The 25,622-nt window shown below is 28.3% G+C and overlaps 1 protein-coding gene across 18 annotated transcripts in view; it reads right to left on the minus strand.

Moving 5' to 3' along the window:
* mbl (splicing regulator muscleblind) overlaps window positions 1–25,622 on the minus strand; it is a 734,546-nt gene that overhangs the window by 56,678 nt on the left and 652,246 nt on the right. For 13 of the 18 annotated variants that reach the window (XR_012755086.1, XM_075355740.1, XM_075355744.1 and 10 more), the window contains 2 exons: window positions 12,086–12,256; window positions 8,140–8,205 (listed from right to left, as the gene is read on the minus strand). Coding sequence is in view for 17 of the 18 variants with exons in the window: in XM_075355740.1 (XP_075211855.1) it covers window positions 8,140–8,205; window positions 12,086–12,256 (237 nt within the window). In the remaining variant the exon portion in view is untranslated. The remainder of the gene's footprint in view (window positions 1–8,139; window positions 8,206–12,085; window positions 12,257–25,622) is intronic. The other 5 variants (XM_075355747.1, XM_075355748.1, XM_075355736.1 and 2 more) reach the window with 1 other exon arrangement.

A 25,622-nucleotide genomic window follows, 5' to 3' on the forward strand; every position in this document is an offset into this window, starting at 1 on the left:
GCAAATGAACTTTTAAATTTACTAAAGATGTTCAATCATAAAATCAATACAGAATTTAATTATAAAAAAATAATATAAAAGAAAACAATAATAAATATAACATTTTTTCAAAAAATATACTTTATTGCAAACAGATACAAATAACCTTTTGTAAATTAAAACATCAAACATATCTGGAATTACACTGGAATGGTTTCTGTATTGATAGAGATAACCTTACTTCAGTTGTTTTATTGTAATTTATAAGATTTTAACATTTAAGCAATTATTATAACTCATTTCATTTTTTTTTCTGCTCTATAAAATCAGAATTATAAAATTTTATTAATTATAAGAAATACTTTAATAATTATAATTTTAATACTTTATTAATTATAAGAAGGTTAAAAATATTACAAAATTTTTTAATAAGTTTGTTAACAATTCAAAAAGTAAGTTTTTTTTATACAAAATTAAATAAGAATGTTCATTTACAAATATTTATAGTTTTATTTAAAAAGTCTCATCAAACAGAAAATTTTTTAGTAGTAATAACTTGCCAAAAGTGTTTCTGAATTCATGTTTATATGAACTTTTTAAATTTTTTTTAAATTTTAGAATCTACTCCTAAATTATGTATGTTTTCTCATGGGACACTATGTGTAAATTCCTCTTTACTCATTGCTATTATTATTATTTAAATTTACTCATTGTATGTGTAACAGAAAACAAGAAAAGATTACTTCTTATTTCTTAAAATAATTACATGATTTTCTCTTTCAGTAAATTAATTATTTTTATCATAAGGAACGGCTCTAATTTACTACAGCTTTGCAAAATAACTGCTGTAATTTATTTACAGCTGTAAAATATAATTCCAATAATTTGCATGATTTTGGTTTTTATTATTCTATTTGATGAATTTATGGTAAGATAACATAAAACAAATAGACATATTAGAGCTTTTAGACATTAAAAATATATATTTTCTAGAAATAAATTCAAATCATTCTGAATATGGAAATTCTGAAACCCCATTCTCAAGAATTACATTACTCCAGGCTTACTAGGGAAAGTGAAAGTGGATTTTTTATTGTATTTTTCATCTAATCAAATATAATGTTGCAAATCAACCATCCCACTCTTAAATGAAGTGATAACTCTACTGTGTTTATCAAAGGGATTTGGCTACATAATGAACATCATGAATTTCAAAGGAAGTAACTCTGCTGCTTATTTTACTTCAAGTACTTAAAACATATGTCACAAGTGACAATAATAATAAAAAGTCAGAGCAGATAACATAAGTAACAAATTAATCTATTCTTTTCAGTCATGAAAAAATGTACACAACATATGAACTGTAAATTGCCAACTGTGCGACAGTATATAAAAAATTTTAAGTCCTTCAATTCCAATGAATATTGTAATTTTAAACCAATAAATACATTTTCATTTAACATAACAAAGAAAATGAAAACCAATCAAGACTCATGGCTAAATTACAAGTAGATTAACTGATACGTAACTGTCCACATGAAAAAAGAAAAAAACGTTTGCTTAACAACTTTTTGTTCTTGTCCATCACTCTCTATTTGTGTTAATTTTTTAAAGAAAACAATATTTTGGAATTGAGCTTTAAGAAAACCACCATAATTTTCAGTTTTATAATGCTGCAAATTTACCTTCTTTGTATATAACTATGATCATCGCTACAGCCTGTGCATGTTAACGTGGAATGGAAACATTTTGGCAAATAAAAAATTTCAGAATTCAAACACAGGACTTTTTCAATGAAAGTTTAAGATTATACCACTCAGCTGCAAGAGTTGGGAGTTGAAAGTGTAGTATTACTTTTAACAGGAATTTTTATATTTATTTCTTTATTTATTAGGTTGCTCTGATTGTTGGGCTCAGTTAAGTGCACAGTCTCTAAAAAAAAATATATAAACATAATGAAACACTATATATAAATCATCTACAAAAGCAATTATCTTTTTTTGTTATCAATTACACATATTCAATGAAAAATTTTTAAACTAAAATCAATATATAGCATAACAATAATTTACTTAGATTAACTAATGATGCAACAGATCAGTAATAATTAACTTCACATGAATTGTTTTAACGCAACAATTAGTATCATGCAAACAACTACAGAAAAAATATTTTTAAGCACACTTGACAGATAATTTTATGTGTACCCGTATGCAACTGCTTTCTAAACATGCTGAATTAAAACATGCTTCATATAAGTGATTTGCATAAGTCAAACAAACAAGTGACAAAAATATGAAATCATAACAGTTCTAAGAAAAAAATTATTGATAACTTTATAGTAAACTTGTTATGCACATAAAAACATTCTAATATGTTAAAACACACAGCTACAATTACTTTTTTTGCAAAGTTGAATTTATTTTTTTTTTTAATTTGTAAAACATTTTTTTTTTTTATTGCACCATTTTTTAATGAATGATGAAATAAATTTAATTTAATACTTTTAAGGCATAAAACTAGGTACTACATTTAAATTAATGATAAATAGTAATAAAAAAGTCATGCAATGCAAAACCACCTTAATAAATAAAAACAGCAAGACCAGTGATCTGTGCATCATATAAATATGCAATATGAGTGTTATTAAAATAAATTAGTAAATCTACAAAAATTAAAATAGTAATAAAATTAATAAATAAATTAATCACAGCCTTCCTTCATGCCTTTTTACTTATTGAATAATTCACAAGTTTTTCAAATCAATTTGAATCTGATTAGATCCATTGACTAACTTAGTTGAAAAAAATTAAAACTTTTAGTGAAAAATTCATATCTGTAATGTATTTTATCTTTTCCTTCCTGGTTATTACTCAATTAGGCAGCTTATTCACTGTAAATGTTATAAGATCACTTTATAACAGGATTCACAAGGAACACCATTCCCCTAGATGGAATAGATTTTACCTAATAAAGTTGATTGATCGATTTGATAAAATGATTATACAGAAGTTGGATAATGCATCAGCTTTGAATTTAAATATGAATAACAATTTTAAAATGTCATACCCCTGAAGAGTTTACTTTATACCTTTTCCAACTACAAGACCATTTATGGAAATTGTAATAATTGTTGCTCAACAATGACAAGATAGCACTGTCTTTAGAAAGAGAAGCTGGATAATCATTTTGTTAAAATGTATAAAAACAACATAAAGCAAACAAAAAAACAATCAAAGAAACAGTATATTCATTAAAAAGAAAATTAACAATTAACATGATATTAACAACAATTTTGCTACTGACTTTTAAGTACACATTAAGGTTAACAAAATATTGGAACAGGTATATATAAAAAAAAAATAAATATAACTTCACTTAAATATGAATTTTAAACTATTAATCCTTTCATATAAATGTCAGAGAAGTCCTTTTTATAACCACGAAATGGTATACCCATCCATTCCTGACATGATCTTCATAATCTACTCATCTAAATGTGTTAATTTTTTTTAAAGAGATGTCATTTGCCAATCAATCCAATTGCAGAATGGTACTGGCTTTTATCAAATGCAATATGACAAAAAAAAAATTGCATTATATCCTTTGTTAAGTATTACATCATATGTCTTGTGTATACATGTAATTTCTTTCAATGAGGCTTTAAAGGAATTCTGGTGAAATGATATGCAAGATGAATAAAATAAATATTTTTAAATATTACAGAACAGCACTTCTAGTTCAACGAATTTATGCATTTGTTGATACTATTAAGTAACTTGAAAACTTTTACTGATGAAGCTAAAATGAACATAAATAGCAAAGTTCCACTATATGAGGACACCATAAGAAATTCTGACGTAAAAAATTATTAGATTTAAACCACTCATTCTGATCAGTGCCTCTCCCACTCCTGAAATTCTCTGAAAAAATACTGTTCTTCAAACGTATCAAGTACCATCTACAACTCACCAACTCACGCTTAATTTCCAGTATGGAATCAAAATAGCAAACTGCTCAGTTTCAGCTGCATCCTGGGATAAGGGAAGCAGTTGCATGAGGGTAAATTTACAAAATATGAGAAGGAATGAAATGGCAATCATTTTGCTGCAGCTGAAAAACTTATTTAAAAAAATTATTACATTGAAATATTTATTTAGGCTGAATGGGTGGGGGGTATTGTTGTAATGAAGCACCTGATTGTGCCCTTATGCTATAGTTCAAATTGTCTGTGCTAAATGTCCTCCACAAGACATCTCAGAACATTACAGTAGAACTTGGCGTTGTTAATAAGACAAGGAACGATAAAAATATTAAAATTTTTGAGACTTGTGCTTATGGAGGGTCAACCTGATCTCTCTTTATCCTATAATATTCTTGAAGCACGAGTGCTATTCATAATATGTTGCCCACTTCACTATTTCACCGCTGGATCATTTCATTTTTGTCGTGGATTTCGTGAGTTTGATAGAATTCAATTCTATCTACCTAGCAGATCCTAGTGAAACCGACAGATGCATTTCATGTAACATGATAACAGAAGCACTTGTAACAGATATGGAAAATATGTTTGTTAATGAAGGGAACTATATGCAGGTCTGCACATTATGCTCATGCTGCTGTCTGCACATTTTTAAGCACTAGTGTCAGGAGTTTTTAATGTAACTTATATGGGTATGTACCATTTATAATAATGATTAGAAAATAAGTAAGAAGATTTTAAAAAAAATATCTACTGTATAATATACCATCACAAGTAAGCTCATTTACTTTTTTTCCTGTTTAATCTCCGGTAACTACCGTTTAGATAATTCTTCAGAGGATGAATGAGGATGATATGTATGAGTGTAAATGAAGTGTAGTCTTGTACATTCTCAGTTCGACCATTCCTGAGATGTGCGGTTAATTGAAACCCAACCACCAAAGAACACCGGTATCCATGATCTAGTATTCAAATCAGTATAAAAATAACTGGCTTTACTAGGACTTGAACGCTGGAACACTCGACTTCCAAATCAGCTGATTTGGGAAGACGTGTTCATCACTAGACCAACCCGGTAGGTAAGCTCATTTACTTATTTTAAAAGTAAACCATAAAATGGTAAAAATATTTAAGACTATAAATAAATCAATATAAAAATAAGATGTTCAATAACAAAAACAAAGACAAAAAAATTACATACTACTGCTGCTTCCTGATTATTCTATTAGATTGCTTTAAATCTTATACAGGAATTTTATCTTCAATCAATAGTAACAACCAGTGTAAATTAAAAAATGTTAAAACAGTATTAAAACTTATAAATGAAATTGCTGCTTTCTAAATGTTCAAATGTCTTTCCCATTTGATAAGACTTTAAAAAAACCTTATAACATTATAGTACTTTTTATTAAAAAAAAAAATACTTTAATGTTAGTATCAAATTTAATATAAAATAGTTGTAAGATTTCATGCATACATATGTATAAAAATATTTGAGGAAAATTTTGTTTCCATTACAGACATGTGTTCTTTAATTAATAGATAATGTTAAAGCCTATTTATTTTAACTTATCATATTAAGTGAGTTATTTTAACTCTCTAAGTTATCATATTATCATAAAAAAATCAAAAACTTATTACTAAAAAAACACCAATAAGTTTGCAACAATACAACTGTAAATGATAATCATAGATTAACTTAATGAAATAAATTTCAGCAATTTAAAGACAGTTGAGGAGAAATGAAAAATTAAGTTTAGGAAATTGATTTCAGGAATTGTATTTCATAGAAAAGTTTTAAGTATGAGATTAGGTCATACTTATCAGTGAAATGAAAATCAGTTTTGTTGCATTATAAATAAAATATTATTGGGAATATTAAAACAGAAAGAGATATGATATATATTGATCTAAACCAGCATGGATTAGAACATCTCTGGGTCCTGGCTTTACCCCTGGTAGGTAAATCAGCCACAAGTTGGTCTTTCCTTTAGCAATTGCAAACAGGAAACAGAAGTAGTCCTCAGAAAAATCAAAAGCTTAACACCAGCCCTTTAATAAAGAAAAAGTGAACAACTGAATACAATTTGGTATAGTGCGAGTGCGACAGATAGTAAGGAAACAATATTGTAGTTGACAAGATCTATAGTACCAATTATGGTAAGAAGTAATTCCTTATTCTTGAATAAGGAATTATTATATGATAAATACCAACTGAGACAACCCCAACAGATCAGGGTAGTTGACTGTATATCAGGTTATAAACTTTTACTCAGAAATTTAAGTAAAATGAAACTGTACACCTATAAAAACTCAATAAATGTGTAAGAAAATGTTAATAAATTCTGGTCATTAGATGCCCTACCTGAACATTTTGTCATGGATAATCTGTTATGAGCTGCAAATTATTCTTAAAAATGACAAACGTTTTAAAAAATAAGAAGCATTTTATACCACCTTATACACACAACTGAGAAGATTAAGAATGAACTGATTTCCCTTAGATTCCTTCAGTGACCCAAATATATTACAGCAAATCACTATGTCATCCTTATAGACAAAAAAAACATTTGGTCCTACAAGTGACATTCATTCTGTTAATCATAAGTACTGGCAAAAAAATCACATAATTTAAATGATCAATTTTTACTGCTATAAAAAATAAACATAATATTAAGACAACTAATTACGGTATCCCCTTTATATCAAGAAACAACATAATAACATAAACAATGCTTTTACTCAGTACTTGGAATTGATAATGTTCAATTATTTAGATTAACATTTTTTCCAGTTTTTATAAAAGTAAACAAATCACCTGAAATGTAATAACAAATTTTATAAATATTTTGATTTGAATGAAGAAATCACAACCCAAACTCATAAATAAAAACTATTACGGATGACATATTACATTGGTTTTAAATAATTTAACATCTGAATTTCAATCTGATTTTTGGTACAAAACAGCGTTACCATCCAGCGTCTATTATGACCCAAGCAACGGAAAGAGTATGTCAGTAACTAATTTCTTTGATAAACTTTTGACAATATTTCAGTCCAAAATTCCTTGCAAACCAAACACCATAGCCTTCTTTTTTTTTTCAGCTTGGCCAGCTTGTTTATTAGACGAACAAATATGCACCCACCTGTGCATATTTGTTCATACAAATTATCATTACAATACTGCATATTTGTTACTGCAATATGATTTTGTAATAATATTATTACTCCAACACAATTAATAATGGGTTTTAATGGCATTGCATAATTACATTTACAAAAAATTTTCATTTTTTTCACAGTTCGTGGCAGAGAGAGTGGTGACTATGCTTTCTCAAGCTCAGCTTTACCTGCACGAAGAGAATGGAAATAACAAAAAATAATAAATTTTTGGTGGCTGCAGTGCACACATCATGTTGCTATGACAACCAGTTTACTTATAACAGCCATATATAGAAGTCTGATTTTGGAATAGTATTTGTATATACAAGTTACACATGAAATAAATCAAATTTAACAAAAATATATATATTATAAAAAGAACTTAAATGACCTACAGATAACATAATCCACAGACAAGTAATTTCAAGAAAATTCATAGTTTTAATATGTGCAAAGTACAAACTGAACAAAATACTGTACCTAGAATGAAATTTTTAAGCATCTATGATCTGACATTTTTTCTTTCTTTCTAGGTTTTTAAAGTTCTCTCAAGAGTGGTTGGCCACCACTCTTTATTGCCCCAATTATTATTTCCATATATAGGTTTTAACTTTTGATTTATATAGTATTGTCATTTAGTATTTTAACAAACTGATTAAATAGGAGAAATATGTCACATGAAACAGTAAATTGATTATAATTTGTTTAATTAAGTGTGTAATATTGATGTTAACATCACAACAGTAGCATTGTTGCAAACTTTTACTTCAATTTTATACATATTTCATTAATTATTGCGAACATACGCCAACAATCAAGAAAAAAAATTTAATTTAGAAAACAAAGAATTATTTAGTAATACAGTTAAATTACACCACTAAGTAAAAAACTAATACAATAATACATAAATATAGTAAAGGCATGAAAGAAAGCTGTGATACAGATAAGTATAAGAGGGCAGATGGATAGATAAGGACAGTTAGCTAGCATTCGTGCAAAGGTTACTACTATACCATCACGCCTAAAGGGGGCTGCCCATAGGTCAGTGCTTGGGGTGAGAGCTGCAACTTGCCGCCGACCTCACAACAACAAAACACAAAAAAAATAAGAAAACACACAACAACCATTGCACTGCAAATTAAATAAACAATCAATCAATAAATAATAGTAATTAATTAAATGAATTAATAAATACCACATCCAATGAGAGGTGTTATTGAATTATCATAGACTGTAAACCACAGCTACAATTATATACATGAGACCACAAAATTACTATGTAAAACATTAGGTCTCTTCACTCTTGCTGGATGTGGTGAAACTTATATATAATTAAACATTATTAGACTAACATTTTTAGAAAAGCATAAAACATAATCTAATTAAAAAAATTTAATAAATTCATAACCAGTGTCATTTTTAATATTAAAAGACACAAATATATAATTAAATAAAAAGAAAAACAAATAATATCAGGATTTCAAGCAAACTAATGCGATACATAAAAGGTTACATTCAATTAAAAGAAAAATGTAACAACACTGAACTGGGAAAAATTGTGTAGTTCTATTTTTTTAAACAATTCAGTATTCTGCTAACACTACATAGTGTTATACATTATAAATAACTTTTATTAAATTTTGTGACAAGCTAACACAACCTTTTACTTGTCAGTTTTATTTTACTAAAAGTATTGCATACCCTAAAATATTTTCATAACAGTAACAAGTAATAATCTATGAACCAATAAATCATTGAATGCATTCAACAAAATAATCATGAAGAAATACAAATATATAAAATATGCAAATATATAAAACAACAAAAATAAAAGAAAGAAAATAAAAACAAACAAAATTTTGAAAGCATAACAAATCTCATGCTACAGTAGTTCCACCTCACCAAAAAGAGAAAGAAAGTTATTTCAGTAACAAGGTAGGTAGGTTACAAAACTAAAAATAAAAATTTAATTTTGACAGTCCTAATAAAAGAACAGGTTGGTTATTAATAAAAAAAAGTAATAATAATAATAGTAAAATAAAACCAGTGCAAACTAAAAGCATTTTAAAATCTGATTATAGCTAAATAAATGATCAGCTGAATGATATATTCAGATCTTAGAATTTTAAATCAAATAACATAAAAAGGAGATGAATTTTGTTGTTATTTCTGTAATGTAATAATACATCATAAAACTGAAAAAAAATTTGTTTACACATTAAAGTGACAAAAGTAAACTTAAATAAGAAAATATTTATAAAATAATTTTACCTCAGCCCTTTCTAAAAAAAAATTCATTAATTAACATCCATTTTTTCCATAATTTGCATTATGTAATTAAAAAATGCAAAGCCATAATTAAAAACAAAACACATATTTTATTACATGAATTATTTTTCAATATAACAACCATACTGGATGTTACAAATTATTTCTTTTTTTTTAAATAACATGTAAAAATATTAATACAATTCATAAAATGCATGTGATTATTATTTAATCAACTTTAATTTTGAATATTACCTGTGTAATAATAACATATCAAAAAAATTAAACCAGTAGTTTCACAAAATAAACCAAAATCTAAACATACAACAAATAATTTCAATTAAAATCTACACTAAAAAAATCTACTTCCATCTCACAAACACAATACTAAACTTCAGTGATGAAGCTATAAGCAGAGTTTACTTTTTTATATTTATAAAAGTGAGTAAATGATAATTTCAAACTACAGCCATGAAGAAAATTCAGATGGCTCTGTTAAGTGAAATATCTACGAGTAAAAATCAATAATAATGTAAAAGAAATTTTTTAATAGAGAGATCTGTTCATATGACATAATAAGGAAACTGTATTTTGTTTTTATTTAATAGATATATAATTCAAAAAACAACTTTCTCATCGATTAAAAACACAATATGTTATAACACAAAAATCTATTTTTAAGTAGTTAAATTTTGTGTAAAATACTACACATTGTTTTTATAGTTATATTATTTTGTGAATGTAATCTGTATTTAAATTAATAGTTTTTACAGATACCAAAATAAACATAAATTTTTAGAGGTAATAAAAGGGATTTTCTTAGCCCAGAATAGAAGGAAAAGATTGGAACGTGAAATGAAAACGACTTCTACTACCTATTCACAAGTTGGTGATTGTAAAAAAAGATTTGTTTAATGAACATTACGACCTCACATAAACACAATGCAAAAAGAAAAAGAATGTACTATACTATCAAAGAACAAATCTAACTCAATTTTTTTCCCGAAAAAAAAAAAAACTATATGAAAGTTTAAAACCACCCACCTAAAAAATTCAAATATCTGAGGTTAATCAAAATTTATAAGAAACACAAAATGGTTACCAATTATATCAAGAAGTGTGAAAAACATGTCAACTAATATAAAGATGGAAAATGTGAGATCTGTAATGGGATGTTTATAAATTATTGTTTTTATTCTAAACAACTTAAAGAAAATTTCAAAAGATATCTTAATATGTCAGAGTAAATTACACAATAAAGCATCAGGATTTTATGTGATCATTTCATCAAAGGAAATATGTACAATGTATAAAAGAATTGTTCAAATGAATTCTGAAAGCCGTTTCCTTCTATAAACATAAAATCAATGTAGGAATATGTATACATGAATTTTCATTAAATAAAAGGCATATTTATAACTATGTTTAACTTCAGTATAAACAGAAAAGGGAAATACCACAGAAAAAGAATGAAAATTTTTTAAAACCAAATGTGCGAAAAATATATATAAAACTAAAATACAAGTTTTATATATAATATTTTCAATAATTGGCCTCAAACTGGAAAAATTCATACTTGAATGTATTCAGAAATAAATACATGTAAATAAACTTACACTTATTCAAGTGTGTTTACAGAAATTACAAAATGCGTTAACACATATGCATTACATTTTTAAAAAAATGTAAATTCCTTCATAAAAAATGAAAAAAACCTTAATATATAAGAAAAAATATTAACATTATTATTTTTTTAAACTAAATATTAATTAGCTATTACATAGTTCAAAACAGTAAGAACACTTTCCAATATCTAGAAGCACTTTTCCTGATTACTTATATTATCAAATCTTTAAAATTATAAATAAAAATTTAGTAGAATAATGTTATATCAAATAAAACTTTGAATGATAAAAACCAGTTTTAACTGTTTAATTTTTCTTCACAGTTTACAGAAAACACTACTAGACAGTGGTTAAGTTTTCTTGCTACTTAAAACTATATATTAGCGGTTAATTTAAAATTACCCAGAAATGTTGAATAAAATGCTCAAAAAATAAAACAAATATTGTACATCATTTTTTAAATATTTCAAAATTAACTATATGGAGTTGGCTAATAATTTTCATTTCATTTCAAAACATAAATAAAATTCACAATTATTTAAATGAAGAATTAAATTATCTGAAAATAAATATTAAATATTTTCATCTTTTCAATAGAAATAATGATGTTATTTATTTTGAACTCAAGATATGAATACATATGAGCATGAATACACACTATGTATATGTACTGTACGATAAAAACATGTATATCATGATGTATTATAAGTATACAATTTGCCGAATATTAATTAATTTCAATTTTAGAAGGTTTCAACATACAATAATACTACAAATAGAAACATTAATTACCATCTAACTGATATTAGTCACAATAAATTTTTATAAGTCTGCTAAATATTTAATCAACAAATAATAATCATATGTATAAATATATACATTAAGAGAAAAAAGCGTACGCTAGAACTCAAAAGCCATATCCTGTTTAGACTGTTATAAATTGTCTATACTAGCAGGGATGCATGCAGTGAGAAGGTATCATTGCTGCTGATAGGAAACTGAACACACTATAATATGTAAATATATATGTATGAATAAAAAAAAAAAAATAATCATGTAGCCTTACCACAGCTGGTACTTGGCCAGGAACAATGGGTTGTCCAGGAGTTAAACCCATCTGCTGCATCAAAGCATTCTTCAAGGCCAAGTGGTTGCGCCCATTTATCAAAAGTTGATCCTTGAGGTGTTGTGGAGGGTGGAAGTATTTGCATGGTGGTTTGTCACGATTACACCGGCCCTAGAAAATAAATTTGTAAATTAGTTAAATTTTTTAAAAATTTTATCATTTTGAGAATTTCTTGCAAAGGTTTTCTCCAAAAACAATAGTACATAAATGATATAGTAGTTTATGTGTATCTGTGTTAAATATCTGTGTACCTGTGTTTACGGGTATTATGTGTTGTGTATCCACTAATTGACAATAAGACCTGTAACATATTCTGCCATTATCCCTATAATTAGCACATCTTGTAATCTACATTATTCACACTGAAAAAACATGATGTTAACACATGTTATCCTCTATATCTACTATTTCATCTTGATTTATCTATACTCATTATATGACTAAAGTATATTATAGTTAAAGATTGTGAAACTTTTATTACTTGTAATTATTTAACTTTCTATATCATTTTCCCCTTGTTTGGAGGCAGTTTAATTAATTTCTTATCTACAACAAAAAAGTGACAACACACATGGGTTATTTCTGATGCACACACTATTTAAAATATTTACCATTTTATTTAAATATAATATTTTTTCGTTTATTTAATTCAATGATTCTAACTAAAATACACATGTATACTATAGTTAATTTGCGTGGGTGTGGCGGTACTAGTGGCAACGGCCGGCACTAAGTAAATGTAATGTAATTTCACAACTTACATATAACAAATTTCGCTTGTATAGTTGGTAGACTGTTGTAGCCTTGAGGCTTAACTCACCAGGCACCGAGTTGACTGGGTGATTGAGTTCAAGGCCCAGCCAGACCGAGTTACTTCAAATATTATTCATTTATTTAATTCTACCACTCACCTGTGACATCACAACATAGCAGACGACTACAACAGATGTACGTCAGTGCTACCAACCTTCGAAATATTAACTAAATAAAATAAAATAAATAATATTTAAAGTGTAAAAAATAATTTGGTTGGCAACTCTGTGGAATTTAAAATTTCTAAGAGGACAAGCAGAAAAGGGAATTTCCCACAGGGAAAAATAGAAACTCCAAGATGGCAGATTCCATCCTGTGACATTAGCGCTCCCTGTGGTGACAGGGAGTAGTATTGACTCAGAATGCCCACTTAGCCACCTCTAGTTTAGATCATTTTTTGTAGTGGTGAGATTTTGCAAGATTTTTTTTCAATTGTTACCGCAAAAAATACAAAATATAGTTTGTATTCTTATTTTTTAATTGTTAACAAATGTGCTTAAGAAAAATATGACCTAATTTGGCAAGATATCAAGATACTGATAGTGATCTTGCTCTACAGCCTCACCCCCTTGACCTTTAAACCTGAAAATTTAATGCCATCAATGTCCCATATATAGAAGTAATCAGACCAAGTTTGGTAAAAATCGGTTCAGTAGTTCTGGAGATGTAAGCTGATTTAGATGCTGACACCAAACACACAAACGAACATTAACATCTGGAAAATTTCCATCTGGTTTTTATGATTTTTGGGTTCCTTAGGTGTCAAAACATCAAGATCTGTTGAAATCGCATATGCCCAAATTGGAATGATTGCAATACTTTCCCTTCTAGAGCTATAGCACTATTTATATTGGAAAGTAAGGAAGGTTATGTTAATTTGAACATGTTAATTATCTATCCCAGTATCCCTTCAGTTATAATATAATGATTGTACAAGATCTGAAGCTTAAATTAACTAACAGGAATTGTTTTCTTTATTAGTAATGATGTTCATTTTTAATCTTTGTAATGAGGCACAGTGAACAGAACACTTTTACATCAGCTTGGGAAACTGATATGCAACTGTATATTTAACTCGGTGAAGAAAGCAACAGGGAAACTAATTAACTTACTTCTCTATAAAGCTTGGCGAAGGATGTACTTTATTCTTGTGAATGGCGACTAATACCACGTTGCATACAACAATTTAATTACTGTATCTCAACATGTACCATATATATATATATATATATATATATATATATATATATAAAACAGTTTACAGGATTTAACTCACCATTAGAACTTAATTTTAAAAATTCACATTAACCTAGTTTTTTGTTAAAAATATGTGAACAGTTAACTACTGATATAAAAATATTTTAAATTTTCATTAATATTTTTATGTAGAACATAGCAAATTACATTTTGCAGACTTTCATTCAATATCTCCCAGGAGTTAAAAAAAATCGATTTTTTTGCCCAATGAACTTTTAAAAAAATTTAATTTTACTTCTGATGATGACCAGTAGATGAAACAGGTAAATACATTCAGATATGAAATTTCAACGACTAGCTCCCCCACACCAAAAACAAACTGTAAAAGGAAAATCAAGCATTACTCAAATTTTACATAATTAAGAAGTTAAATATACGGTTTATCACGCTAGTTGACAATTATATTTTAACAAAACGTTAAGAGATACTACAATTCATAATTTCACTGAAAAAAATGTTTATTTTTCAATTCTTATACACAATGAAATAAGAAACAATTGTATATTATCAAAGCGGTATTACATACAAATATTAAACAGTTTGAATAAAATCAATACAAAATTTTCCCTAAGGGGTAAAATACTTTTATGTAGTAGTAAATAGGGTTTCAGAGATTCACCAAACTTTGTTCGGACATTTTGGGAGGATCAGCCCTGACAATGACATATGGCTTTGGTCGGACAAAGTTAAAAATCACTGGAGCTAGGCGATGGGGAAGCATCAGAGCGTAAAATTAGCACCAACTCCCAAATGAAGCAGCCCTCCCTTGACTATCCTGTAAAAGGTGCAGATTCAACCACTTTTGATCTCTCCCCACATTCTCTTGTTTTACAGAATACTTGTTTAGCAAATGACGTTAAAACAAAAAAATTAAAATGTTTCACAAATTCCTGCAACTGCTTGTGCTTTCATACCAAATGTCCAATGGGATTCCACTGACCAAACATTTTAAGTTGTAGCAGGCTTTTATGTTTTATATATGTATATATATCACAGAAATATTCAGTTTTAAATTACACTACTGATAATAATTTTAAATATGTTAAATCAAACTGAATTTTTGCTCAAAACATATTACAATCGGATCAGTTACAAATACCTTACTGATAGAATTTAGCCAATACCAGATTCTTAAAAAAAAATCAGAACATTAATGCCAAAAATATCAAACGTTATTTTCTTCTACCCAATTAATAGATTAAATTTTAAAAAAAGGTTATATTGTACAGTTCAAATTGAGTAGTAATTCACAGCTAAATAATTATAGTCTTTTAATAAGCCAATGATATTATTAAAATTAAAATATTTTAACTTAATTTTTCAAAATAAATAGATTAGAGAGTTAACCCAGAAAAAAATGTCTTTGTCTTTCAGTAACAGAAAAAAGATTATTAAAGAAAAAAAAAAAATGTTTAGTAGACAAAAACTTATACTAAAACAGAGGGAAATAAAAAAATACAAAACTAAGCAATCAAAAATAATTAAAAAGAATGAATGTAGATTTTCATTAATTTTCATCAATAGTACCATATTTAAAAATGTTATGCAATCGTCAATAAAAAGAAATGAAAATTAAACATAATCACAAAACCTAAGATTTTCTTTAAAACCAACAGTGACACCTAACTAAAAGTCTCATAAGATACCTGAATATGCTAAAGTATAAAAAATCCCAAATTTGACCAGGATTTGAAATCAGAACGCTTTAAATAATAAAAAAGGCATTATTGATTTTTCTACCTGTATGAGATGTTACAATTTAATTTCTGAATATATATATTTTCAGAATTATACTATTGTCACCTTCAATATACTTCTATTTTGCACTCATAAAATGGTTTAGATGGTGTTCTTATTTCTGAAAATAGACCTGAAACTTTTCAGCATATACTTAAGCTCTTTTATTTCATCCTTTTAGTGGAGTTCTAAATTTTGTAAATAGCAAGACATCATAGTGGGTTACCAATGAAAGTATATACAAGAAGACCTGATTCTGTAATATATTTTTTTTATTTGTTAGAAACTTTCTCAATTGGTGCTAGCCATGATGCATGATTTATGTTGGCCACAAATTCAAATTTTTTTCTCTAAACAGAATCTCCAAATTTTTTTCAGGATTATTAATCTTTTCATCTACCATTAATCTAATACTTAATCATTTCTCACTCAAAACAAACCAAATCTCAGTCGCTATTCATGCTATGTCCATCATTTCTGTTTTTTGTTGTGTTATACCTGGGTTCAATGTTCAAATCTTCTTGCATGGATTTAAATCTCATGCAATATTAAGTCAGTTAACTTTTTCAAAAGATCCATCCCATATGCCACTCTAAAAAGGTTTAAATGTTTAAACAACAGCTTTGCTGACTTTTGGACAAAATTTGATGTTAACACTTTGCATTCAAGTTTGATCACTCATTTTTAAGTTGAAGTTTACACACAGATCTTTATATGTTTTTTTTTGCAACAGGCTATCAGTTTTCTATACAAGATAAACAAGTACAAACAAAATTAGTAAATGATTTCAGATACGTAGTTGCTACATGATTATTGCGATAATTAATTAACTAATATCTTTATTTCAATTAGAACTATCCATAGCTAAGTTGTTATTTCCTTAGTTTTCAGTTTCAATCTTATCTTTTAAATACTGGCAGAAGGTACAAAATTAGTAATATTTCTTAAACAGTAGTTTATTCTTTTATATTTTCTCTTTGATTTATACTTTCCATTCAATTAATTACTTTTTATCGACTTAATAATTTTTTAACAATCAAAATGTTTATCTGATAATTTATTTTTATGGTTGAAACTTTTAATTTCATTGTTATTCTTTTTAGGCACTAAATTTTAATGAAGTTAATGATTTTTTAACCAATCAATAACAATGCTTCTTTTTTTTGTAAATTTATACTTTAATAGATCAATGTCGTATATTACAGGGACTGTATTTAAATTTTATACACTGTGTAAATTTGATAAATATATATATATATTTTTAAAAATATAACAAAGAAGACAAATGAGTGCATTTATTTATTACATTTTAAATTAATTAACCTTACTTGTAAAAAACCTTATCAAAAAAATTCCTTATCAAAAAATTCCTTATCAAAAATAAATTCCTTATCAAAAATAGGTTTGTCTTTGTACTGATAAAAAAAGACAATGTTTTTAGAAAATTTTATTCAAAAACACGTATAAATGCAACAACAGTGATATTGAGAAGATGATTTGAAAGTACAATAGGCCTACATTACCCACATAAAATATTGTCATATGCAAAAATTAAAATATACACAGTACTAAGTCATGGCAGTTTAAATGCATTCATTTCAAATTCACTCAATACGACAACGGTTTTATATGTAAACAAGTTTCACATGTTTAATTTATGGGAAGCCTCTTCTTTGTACTATTCCAACAATATTTTGGTCACCCCTAGCCATAAGGGTTGGTCATATCAAAAATTGTTTGAGACAAAATTTTTAGGTAATATTTAGAGGACTAACGACCACTTTAAACAGATTCGATCCTGTGCCTATTAAGGGAGCTATGATTTTTAGTCCTTGAAACTACATTTTTTCCACCCCCTTGGCCATTATCCAAAGAATAGTAGGAACATTAAACAAATTTGATATTTTACTTAACAAGAAAGTTATAGCGATATTTTGTTTTTTCGAAAAATCCGCTTAAGTTTTCACCCCGTGGTCCGAATTATAAAAATTAATTCTACTTACTGCTTTTTTTTCTACAATTAACAATACTTTTGCTGAAATCTCTCTCACTGGTATGCTTTTATTTCTCTATTTTTAATTTTTTTTTATTTGTTTTTAATCTAAAATTCCATGCCCATATTTTCATGAAGCACAGGTCCGTGAATGCACTGAATGTAGAAAAAACAAAGAAGTAAATAAATTTTATAAATAATTACACCATGCTGTTAGGATGTATGTATATATATATATATATATATTATATTTTACTGAAATTATTCTTTTTAGGATTTTTGTTATTCCTCTTTACTGTTACATTATATTTTAAATTTTATTAATGTAAACTACCTAGCACAGAATATTGATATAAGACACCTTAATTTTACCATGGAAGTACAAATAATATTAGTACATTATTTATACTGTAGGATTCTGTGAAAGTGCATTTGTGGTAAAATTAATGTAAAATATGTCTTCTCAGCGCGCGCGCGCGCACACACACACACCTTTTTCATTTTTTTTGTACCCGTAATTATATTTCTATAAAATATTTATGGTGAATCTGAAAACAAGAGTAATTTAGATATCCCAATTTTTCAAAAAATAGAAATTTTTAGTTCCATCCTCAAAAATAATTTAACCCTAATTTTTAATATTAAAATAACACTTTACAGTTTTTAAAGTTCATCTATATTTTTCGTTTGGTTGAACTGATAATATAACAAATTTAAATTAAATGCGTTACAACAAATCGAACTCTTTTCGTTAGTCGCAGACGTAAATACACGAAGTTAAAAAATAAGTTTTAATATAGGTGAAAAATTTCATTTAAATTGACCCGTGCGTAGTGTGAGGGAAATAAATACATATTTTCAGTTCAATGAAATCGCGCGACAATATGTCTCCAGGTGGACTTGAGTCTGACGCCAGTCACGTGGTAGGTCGATGCCATCACCATGGTAACCACATTAAATTACCCTCACTAAAACAGCCACTACTTCGTAAACTCTATCATCTCTCCCGTACCTATCCTTTACTAAGTTCAGTAAAAAAGTACCCACTAAATACTTCTCTCTCGACCTTTTTTTTTCAAACTTCATACTACCATCTTAACTTTTTTAAAGGAAGCTTATTACATAAACACACTCGTTTAAAAAAAATAATAAAATTAAATGGAATTTCATTGTAAAACTTTTCTATTATAGAAAAAAATACACAGATTTTATTAAAAAAATAAAAATAACACAACGAAGAATAAAATAAAAATGATGTTAAATAGAAATTGTTTTATTCAAATATTATTTTCTTATTTTAATAACCTTGTAATTAAAAAAATATATCTAAGTAAAACCAGATATATTTTGTATGAAAAGCCGTTTTGCATAAGAGTTTAAACGTTTATGTTTATGATTGATGACCATTTTAAAGTATCCGGACGGCCTTGAGTTTTTTAAGATATTTTTAGTTTTATTGCGGAATATATAAATCGGAGTTAACTTACGAAAGAGTAAATATTGTACAGAAATGTGCTTGTACACACCAACTCAAATTAACATTTTCTTATATAAGACACAATCATGAATAAGAACACCCTCAATAAACCACTTTGCAAAGTTCCGTTTTTACAACTTAGATTAAAACTAAACCTAATCTGAGTACATGTAAGCCACAAAAATAATACGATTACTTGAAAAAAAGAAACCATCAAAGCCCCGAAAAATGCAGGTAATACTGAGTCTCATAAAAATGAAAAAGATGGATTCTGCTCATGACAGGAATGGTTGCGCAACTATGTTGTATAATTCTAAGTACCGTGTGCTTCAAAATGATTATCGGGGTTTTAAAGTTATGTAATGTTTATTAAGTTTTACTTACACTGATAAATGTTACACTAAATGAAAGAGAAACTTAAACAGTTTTTCTTATAAATGTTCGATGTAAGCACCATTCGTTACACGGCACATATCCATCCAGCCGATAGAAAAGTTCATCTTATACTTTAATCAGCTATTCTAAAGTAATTGATGCAACAGCTGCTTTAATCCTGTGTCTCAAGTCGGGTAGGTCAGCCGTTAACGTTGGTACATACACTTGACCCTTTACAAACCTCCCAAAAAAAAAAAAAAACGGGGTCAGATCGGGTGAACGTGGAAACCACGGTAAATAAGCCCTATCATCTTTTTTCTTTTCTTTTTTCTGTTTAGCCTCCGGGAATTACTGTTCAGGTATTACTTCAGAGGATGAATGAAGATGATATGTATGAATGTAAATGAAGTGTACAGTCTCAGTTCGACCATTCCTGATCGTGGATCTATCCACGATCTAACTAGTATTAAAATCCGTATAAAAATAACTGAGTTTACTAGTCCTAGTTTACTAGTTTACTGGAACTCTCGATTTCTAAATGAGCTGATTTGGGAAGTGACGTTCACCACTAGACCAACCCAGTGGGTCAAGGTTATTGTTCATTCAAACAATCACGTACAGTATTATACAAGTGAGGAGGCGCACCATCTTGTTACCAAGTAAGATTCTGTGGTTCGCATTCCAGTTGAGAAAAGAGCCATAGTTGTAGCACATCAAAGATAGTTCGTTCCAGACACTTTTTTCCGCGAAAAAGTACGGCCCATAAACTTGCCGTCAGGATACGGCACAAAAAACATTCAGTTTTGAGTCTCGTTCACACTGCAATATTTCGTGAGGATTTCCTGATTCCAGATGCGTACATTATGAGTGTTTATTTTTCTATTAACTTGAAATGTTGATTTGTCGCTGAATAAGACACGATGAAGAAAGTATTCATCGTCACGGTGCTACATTTACTTTGCGAAACCGTGATCTGTAGGCTTTAGAGCTTGTAACAGCTGTAAACAATATGAACGCAGATGTAAAGCACTTGTTTAACTTGGTTTTTCATTTCATGTATAAGTTAATCACTTCAGGAATATTAAATATGTAAGAAATATAACATTCACGTAGCTTTAAAACCCCGATATCCATTTTGAAACACACGATATAATTATTGTACTTCAGATGAGTTACGTCAAATCAAAGTTACAAAAAAGTGGGACAGATAATTTAAAATAATATATTAGAATACTTCTTTTATTAAAAAATAATGCATTGTATAAATGCGACGCCCAAAACTCAGTAGTGGGACGCAATATCATCTGGTACCATTATTACTGTTTGGAACAGATCCTTTTCTATAATAAAGATCTGTTTACGAATACTTAGATCATTAAAAACTTCCATTCATAAAAAATATGAAAATATTTCAACATGTAAATACATCCATGATTATAAAAATACTATACGAGGTGTGTGAAAAAAAGTAATGAGACTGACTTTTTACTTACCAAAGTTTTTATTTTCTTCAAACAACAATATTATCCCCTTCAAAATAGTTCCCTTGGGCAATTATACACCGGCGGAGTCGTTGTTCCCACTCCTGGTAGCAGCGCTGGAAGGCTTCAACTGGTTGGGCTTTTAACTGGTCAGTTACATTCTGTTGAATGTTCTCCAGAGTTCCAAAATGACGTCCTTTTAAGACATGTTTCAATTTTGGGAAAAGGAAAAAGTTACAAGGACCCAAATCAGGTGAATAGGGGGGTTGAGAAACCGTAGGAATGCTTTTTGAGGTCAAATATTCCGTGATGGAGATGGACGTGTGACACGGAGCATTGTCATGATGAAGCATCCACTTGTCTGCAATGTCTGGTCTCACGCGAATCACTCTTTTGCTGATCCTTTCAAGGACACCTTTGTAAAACACTTGTTTGACAGTTTGTCCTGGAGGAACAAATTCTTTATGCACGATACCCCTACTATCAAAAAATCAAATCGGCATAGTTTTGATCTTTGATTTGCTCATTCGACATTTTTTTGGTCGAGGAGATGACGGAGTATGCCACTCTTCGCTTTGCCGCTTTGTTTCAGGATCGTACTCAAATATCCAGGATTTATCACCTGTGATCACACAATTGAAGATTTCTTGGTCGTTGTCAATCCTCTTAAGATCAAGGCACACGTTTCTTTGATTGTCCTTCTGTTCCGTTGTGAGGTTTTACGGTATCAATTTCGCACAAACCTTTCGCATGTCCAAATCGTCTGTCAAAACTTGATGTACGGTGAAAGCGTTTAAATTTTACTGTTCACTCATAATCCTTATTGTTAAATGACGGTCTGATCTCACAAGAACCTTCACACGCTCAACGTTTTCGTCAGATTTTGAAGTTGAAGGTCTCCCTCAGCGAGGTTGATCTTCAACGCGTTTGGCCTTCCAAAAATGATTTGTGCCAGCGGAAAACTTATGCTCTTGATAAGAAATGTTCCCCATAGGCCTGTTTTAACTTTTCAAAGGTCACACTCGCGGATTCCCTATGTTTAACACAAAACGTGATTGCACAACTTTGCTCTAAATTCCGATGCTCCATTTTCGTAACGCACAACAAAAACACAACTTCACTGATGGCATTGTCAAAAATAATGTGTTGGCTAAACAGAGATGAAACTCGTACTAAGCATGTGGAAGAGATGAACAAAGCGGTCTAGCACAGACCTGTAGACACAGCGTTGCCAGATCGCTTGCAGTATTACCAATCTCATTTCTTTTCTCACACACCTCGTATTACATTATAGCTTAATTTACCTAGCCCGCTCAACCTTCAGAACTAATTGACGGGCGATATTTTCTACTATTATAATTATTTATTTATAAGAAATCTGGAAGAAGACAAGAATAGTCCTATTACTCTTATCTAAAAACAGTTTTAAATAAAACACAACTTAAAATAAAAAATTAACAAAGATTTCATGATTTAATGAATTATAAGGGAAAACAGCAAATAAACACAAGAATAACTGCTTTAAAAATATTATTCAAACCAAAAAAATTAAGGAAAAAATCAAATAAGCAATGTACGAACTTGTACGAAGTAAAACGAAATATTGTAATCACGAAAAATTTAGGTTTTCAAATTTCAACGGAAATATCCATTTTGACTAGTTTCGGCGTGACGTCTGTACGTACGTATCTCGCATAACTCAAAAACGATTAGCCGTAGCATTTTGAAATTTTGGATTTTGAACTGTTGTAACATCTAGTTGTGTACCGCCCCTTTTGATTACAATCGACTGGATCAAAAGTGTCCAAATAAGCCCAAAATCCTAAAAGTTTTGATTTTTTCTTAACTGCAGTAATAAGCACTCATCGAGAGCTTTTCAACGATATATCATAAATAGTACTTATTTTCACTGGTTCCAGAGTTATAGCCAAATAAAATGTTAATTAATGAAATATTTGAATCTTATAAGGGGAAGGCACATCGGTCCGAATCCGAATTCATATACATATACCTTTTTTAACTTTTTTTTTTTTTTTTTTTCTAATTTAAATTAATTTAATAATTTAATTAAAATTATTAATAAATAATTATTAACCTCTGATTGTAGAAAAGGTTTTACAATAAATAATAATTTAATAACAAAAAAAAAAATCTAAAAAAAATCATAAGTAATTAGTGAAATAAAATTTCACGTACATTTAAAAATGTGCATATGTAATTTAATAGATGTACAAGGAAGTCATGTGGGGTCCACATTAGATTTTTAAAAGTACATACAGACAGACACAAACACAGATTACTACGTAGGTACTAATATAATTTATAAATTCCACAATGCACAAGTAAATTTAATCCCCTATTTTTAAACTTACTGTGTTAGATCATGTAAAATATATAACCAACAGCACCTTATAAATAGTGAAAACCCGCTAAAGAGGGGAATAAAAATAAATAAAAACATGTTTAAAAAAAAATTAATTAAATAATATTAAAGCATGTACTAATAATAATTACTTTAACGGGAATTATTTACTATTAAAGTTAAATTAGTTTTTTATACGCAACTGATGTATAACTAAATTATCATTTAAACAATGCATCAGGTTAAAATAATTATTGTCAACACTTCTATGAATAAAACGATTTAGTAAGAAGCAATGCTGTTCTTGAACTTAGGTTTCTTTCAGCTATTGTATGTCTGTCACCATGAACTAGTTGAAACTATAAAAGAATAGGTTATTTTGTTTATATTGAGAAAAAATCCGGCAATGAACTGTAAAACATTCCCGACTACGCCACGGGTAAAGTTAAGAAATTTATTTTTTGAAAAAGCTTTCATAACTACTACATTTTTTTATTAAATATAAAATTACAGGTTTGATTATATTTAAATCTTTTCATTTTTGAAACCAAGATACTCAACAAATAAAGCAGTAATCAAAATTATTATTATATTAACATCATAATTTCGAAAAAATATATTTCGACGTTTTAAAGATTTGGAGGCTCAAGAATCAGAGTTTTTTTAATGATTAAAATATTCACTAAAATTGAATTTTAAATAAATTTAAAAAAAATAATCGATTTTTTTGAAGTTATTTTAGTGAATTTATTACAAAATAAGTTTTGAGCATTAAAAATTGGAAATGACGAAAAAATTTTAATTTCTTTTATAAATAAATTTTTATATATTTCTAAGAAAACCCTTACTGAACTAAGTTTTATTTTTTTGTAATAATTTGTAATTATGGTATTACTATTCGGCCCAACTAGCCAGAACCTGGACCCTAGGGGGCTCAGGTTAGCCCAGGCGAATCCCGGAGCCAACTCAGGGGCTCCTCGGGGACCCTGAATAAATATCTCTTCGTTCGATGGTTAAAACCTTCCCTGGGATAAATAAATATATCCTTCTTTCTTCTTTCTGTTTAGCCTCCGGTAATTACCGATCAGATAATAATTCAGAGGATGAATGAGGATGATATGTACGAGTGTAAATGAAGTGTAGTCTTGTACAGTCTCAGTTCGACCGTTCCTGAGATGTGTGGTTAATTGTAAACCAACCACCGAAGAACACCGGTATCCACGTTCTAGTATTCAAATCCGTGTAAAAATAACTGACTTTACTAGGACTTAAACACGAATATATCCATAGTTCATTAAATGTGGTACTTCAACCGGAAAATCTCCAGTACTACATGTATATATAGATTTTTTGAGATAAATATATCTAAAAACCTTCTGAGTTATGTCAAGAAACATGGAAAAAATTTGGTTGCGATTGATCGAGTAGTTTTTTTGTTTATCCCTAACAAACAAAACCCCTCTTCCCTTATATATAACAGTATAAATATAGATAGATGCAGATTATACAGATACGACCTGATAAAAAACAAATCCGGATAATCGATATGTATATATATATATATATATATATATATACGTGTGTGTGTGTGTGTGTATATATATATATATGTATGTGTGTAAGCACACACACACACACACACACACACACACACACACACACACACACACACACACACACACACACACAGAGTTAATAATTATGATATAATAATAGTAATTACATCATTTACTACCTAAATAAAAACTTGTTTGGTTATTAAAATAAAGCAATAATGCAAATCATAATTTTATGTGTGAAATAACAGCTTTGATATTATTCAGGACAATATTATAATTAATTTATGCACAGTCATGAGCTTAAATTTATGGTCATTACCATTATAAGTAAACCTATACTAAAATATAGCTTAAATTAATTCAGGTATCTATTACACACATTTAAACACGTACAACAATATTTAGAGCGCGTTGTTTCTGGCA

The sequence above is a fragment of the Lycorma delicatula genome, chromosome 2, assembly GCF_047948215.1.
Source record: "Lycorma delicatula isolate Av1 chromosome 2, ASM4794821v1, whole genome shotgun sequence".
In the NCBI taxonomy this organism is placed as follows: Eukaryota; Metazoa; Arthropoda; class Insecta; order Hemiptera; family Fulgoridae; genus Lycorma; species Lycorma delicatula.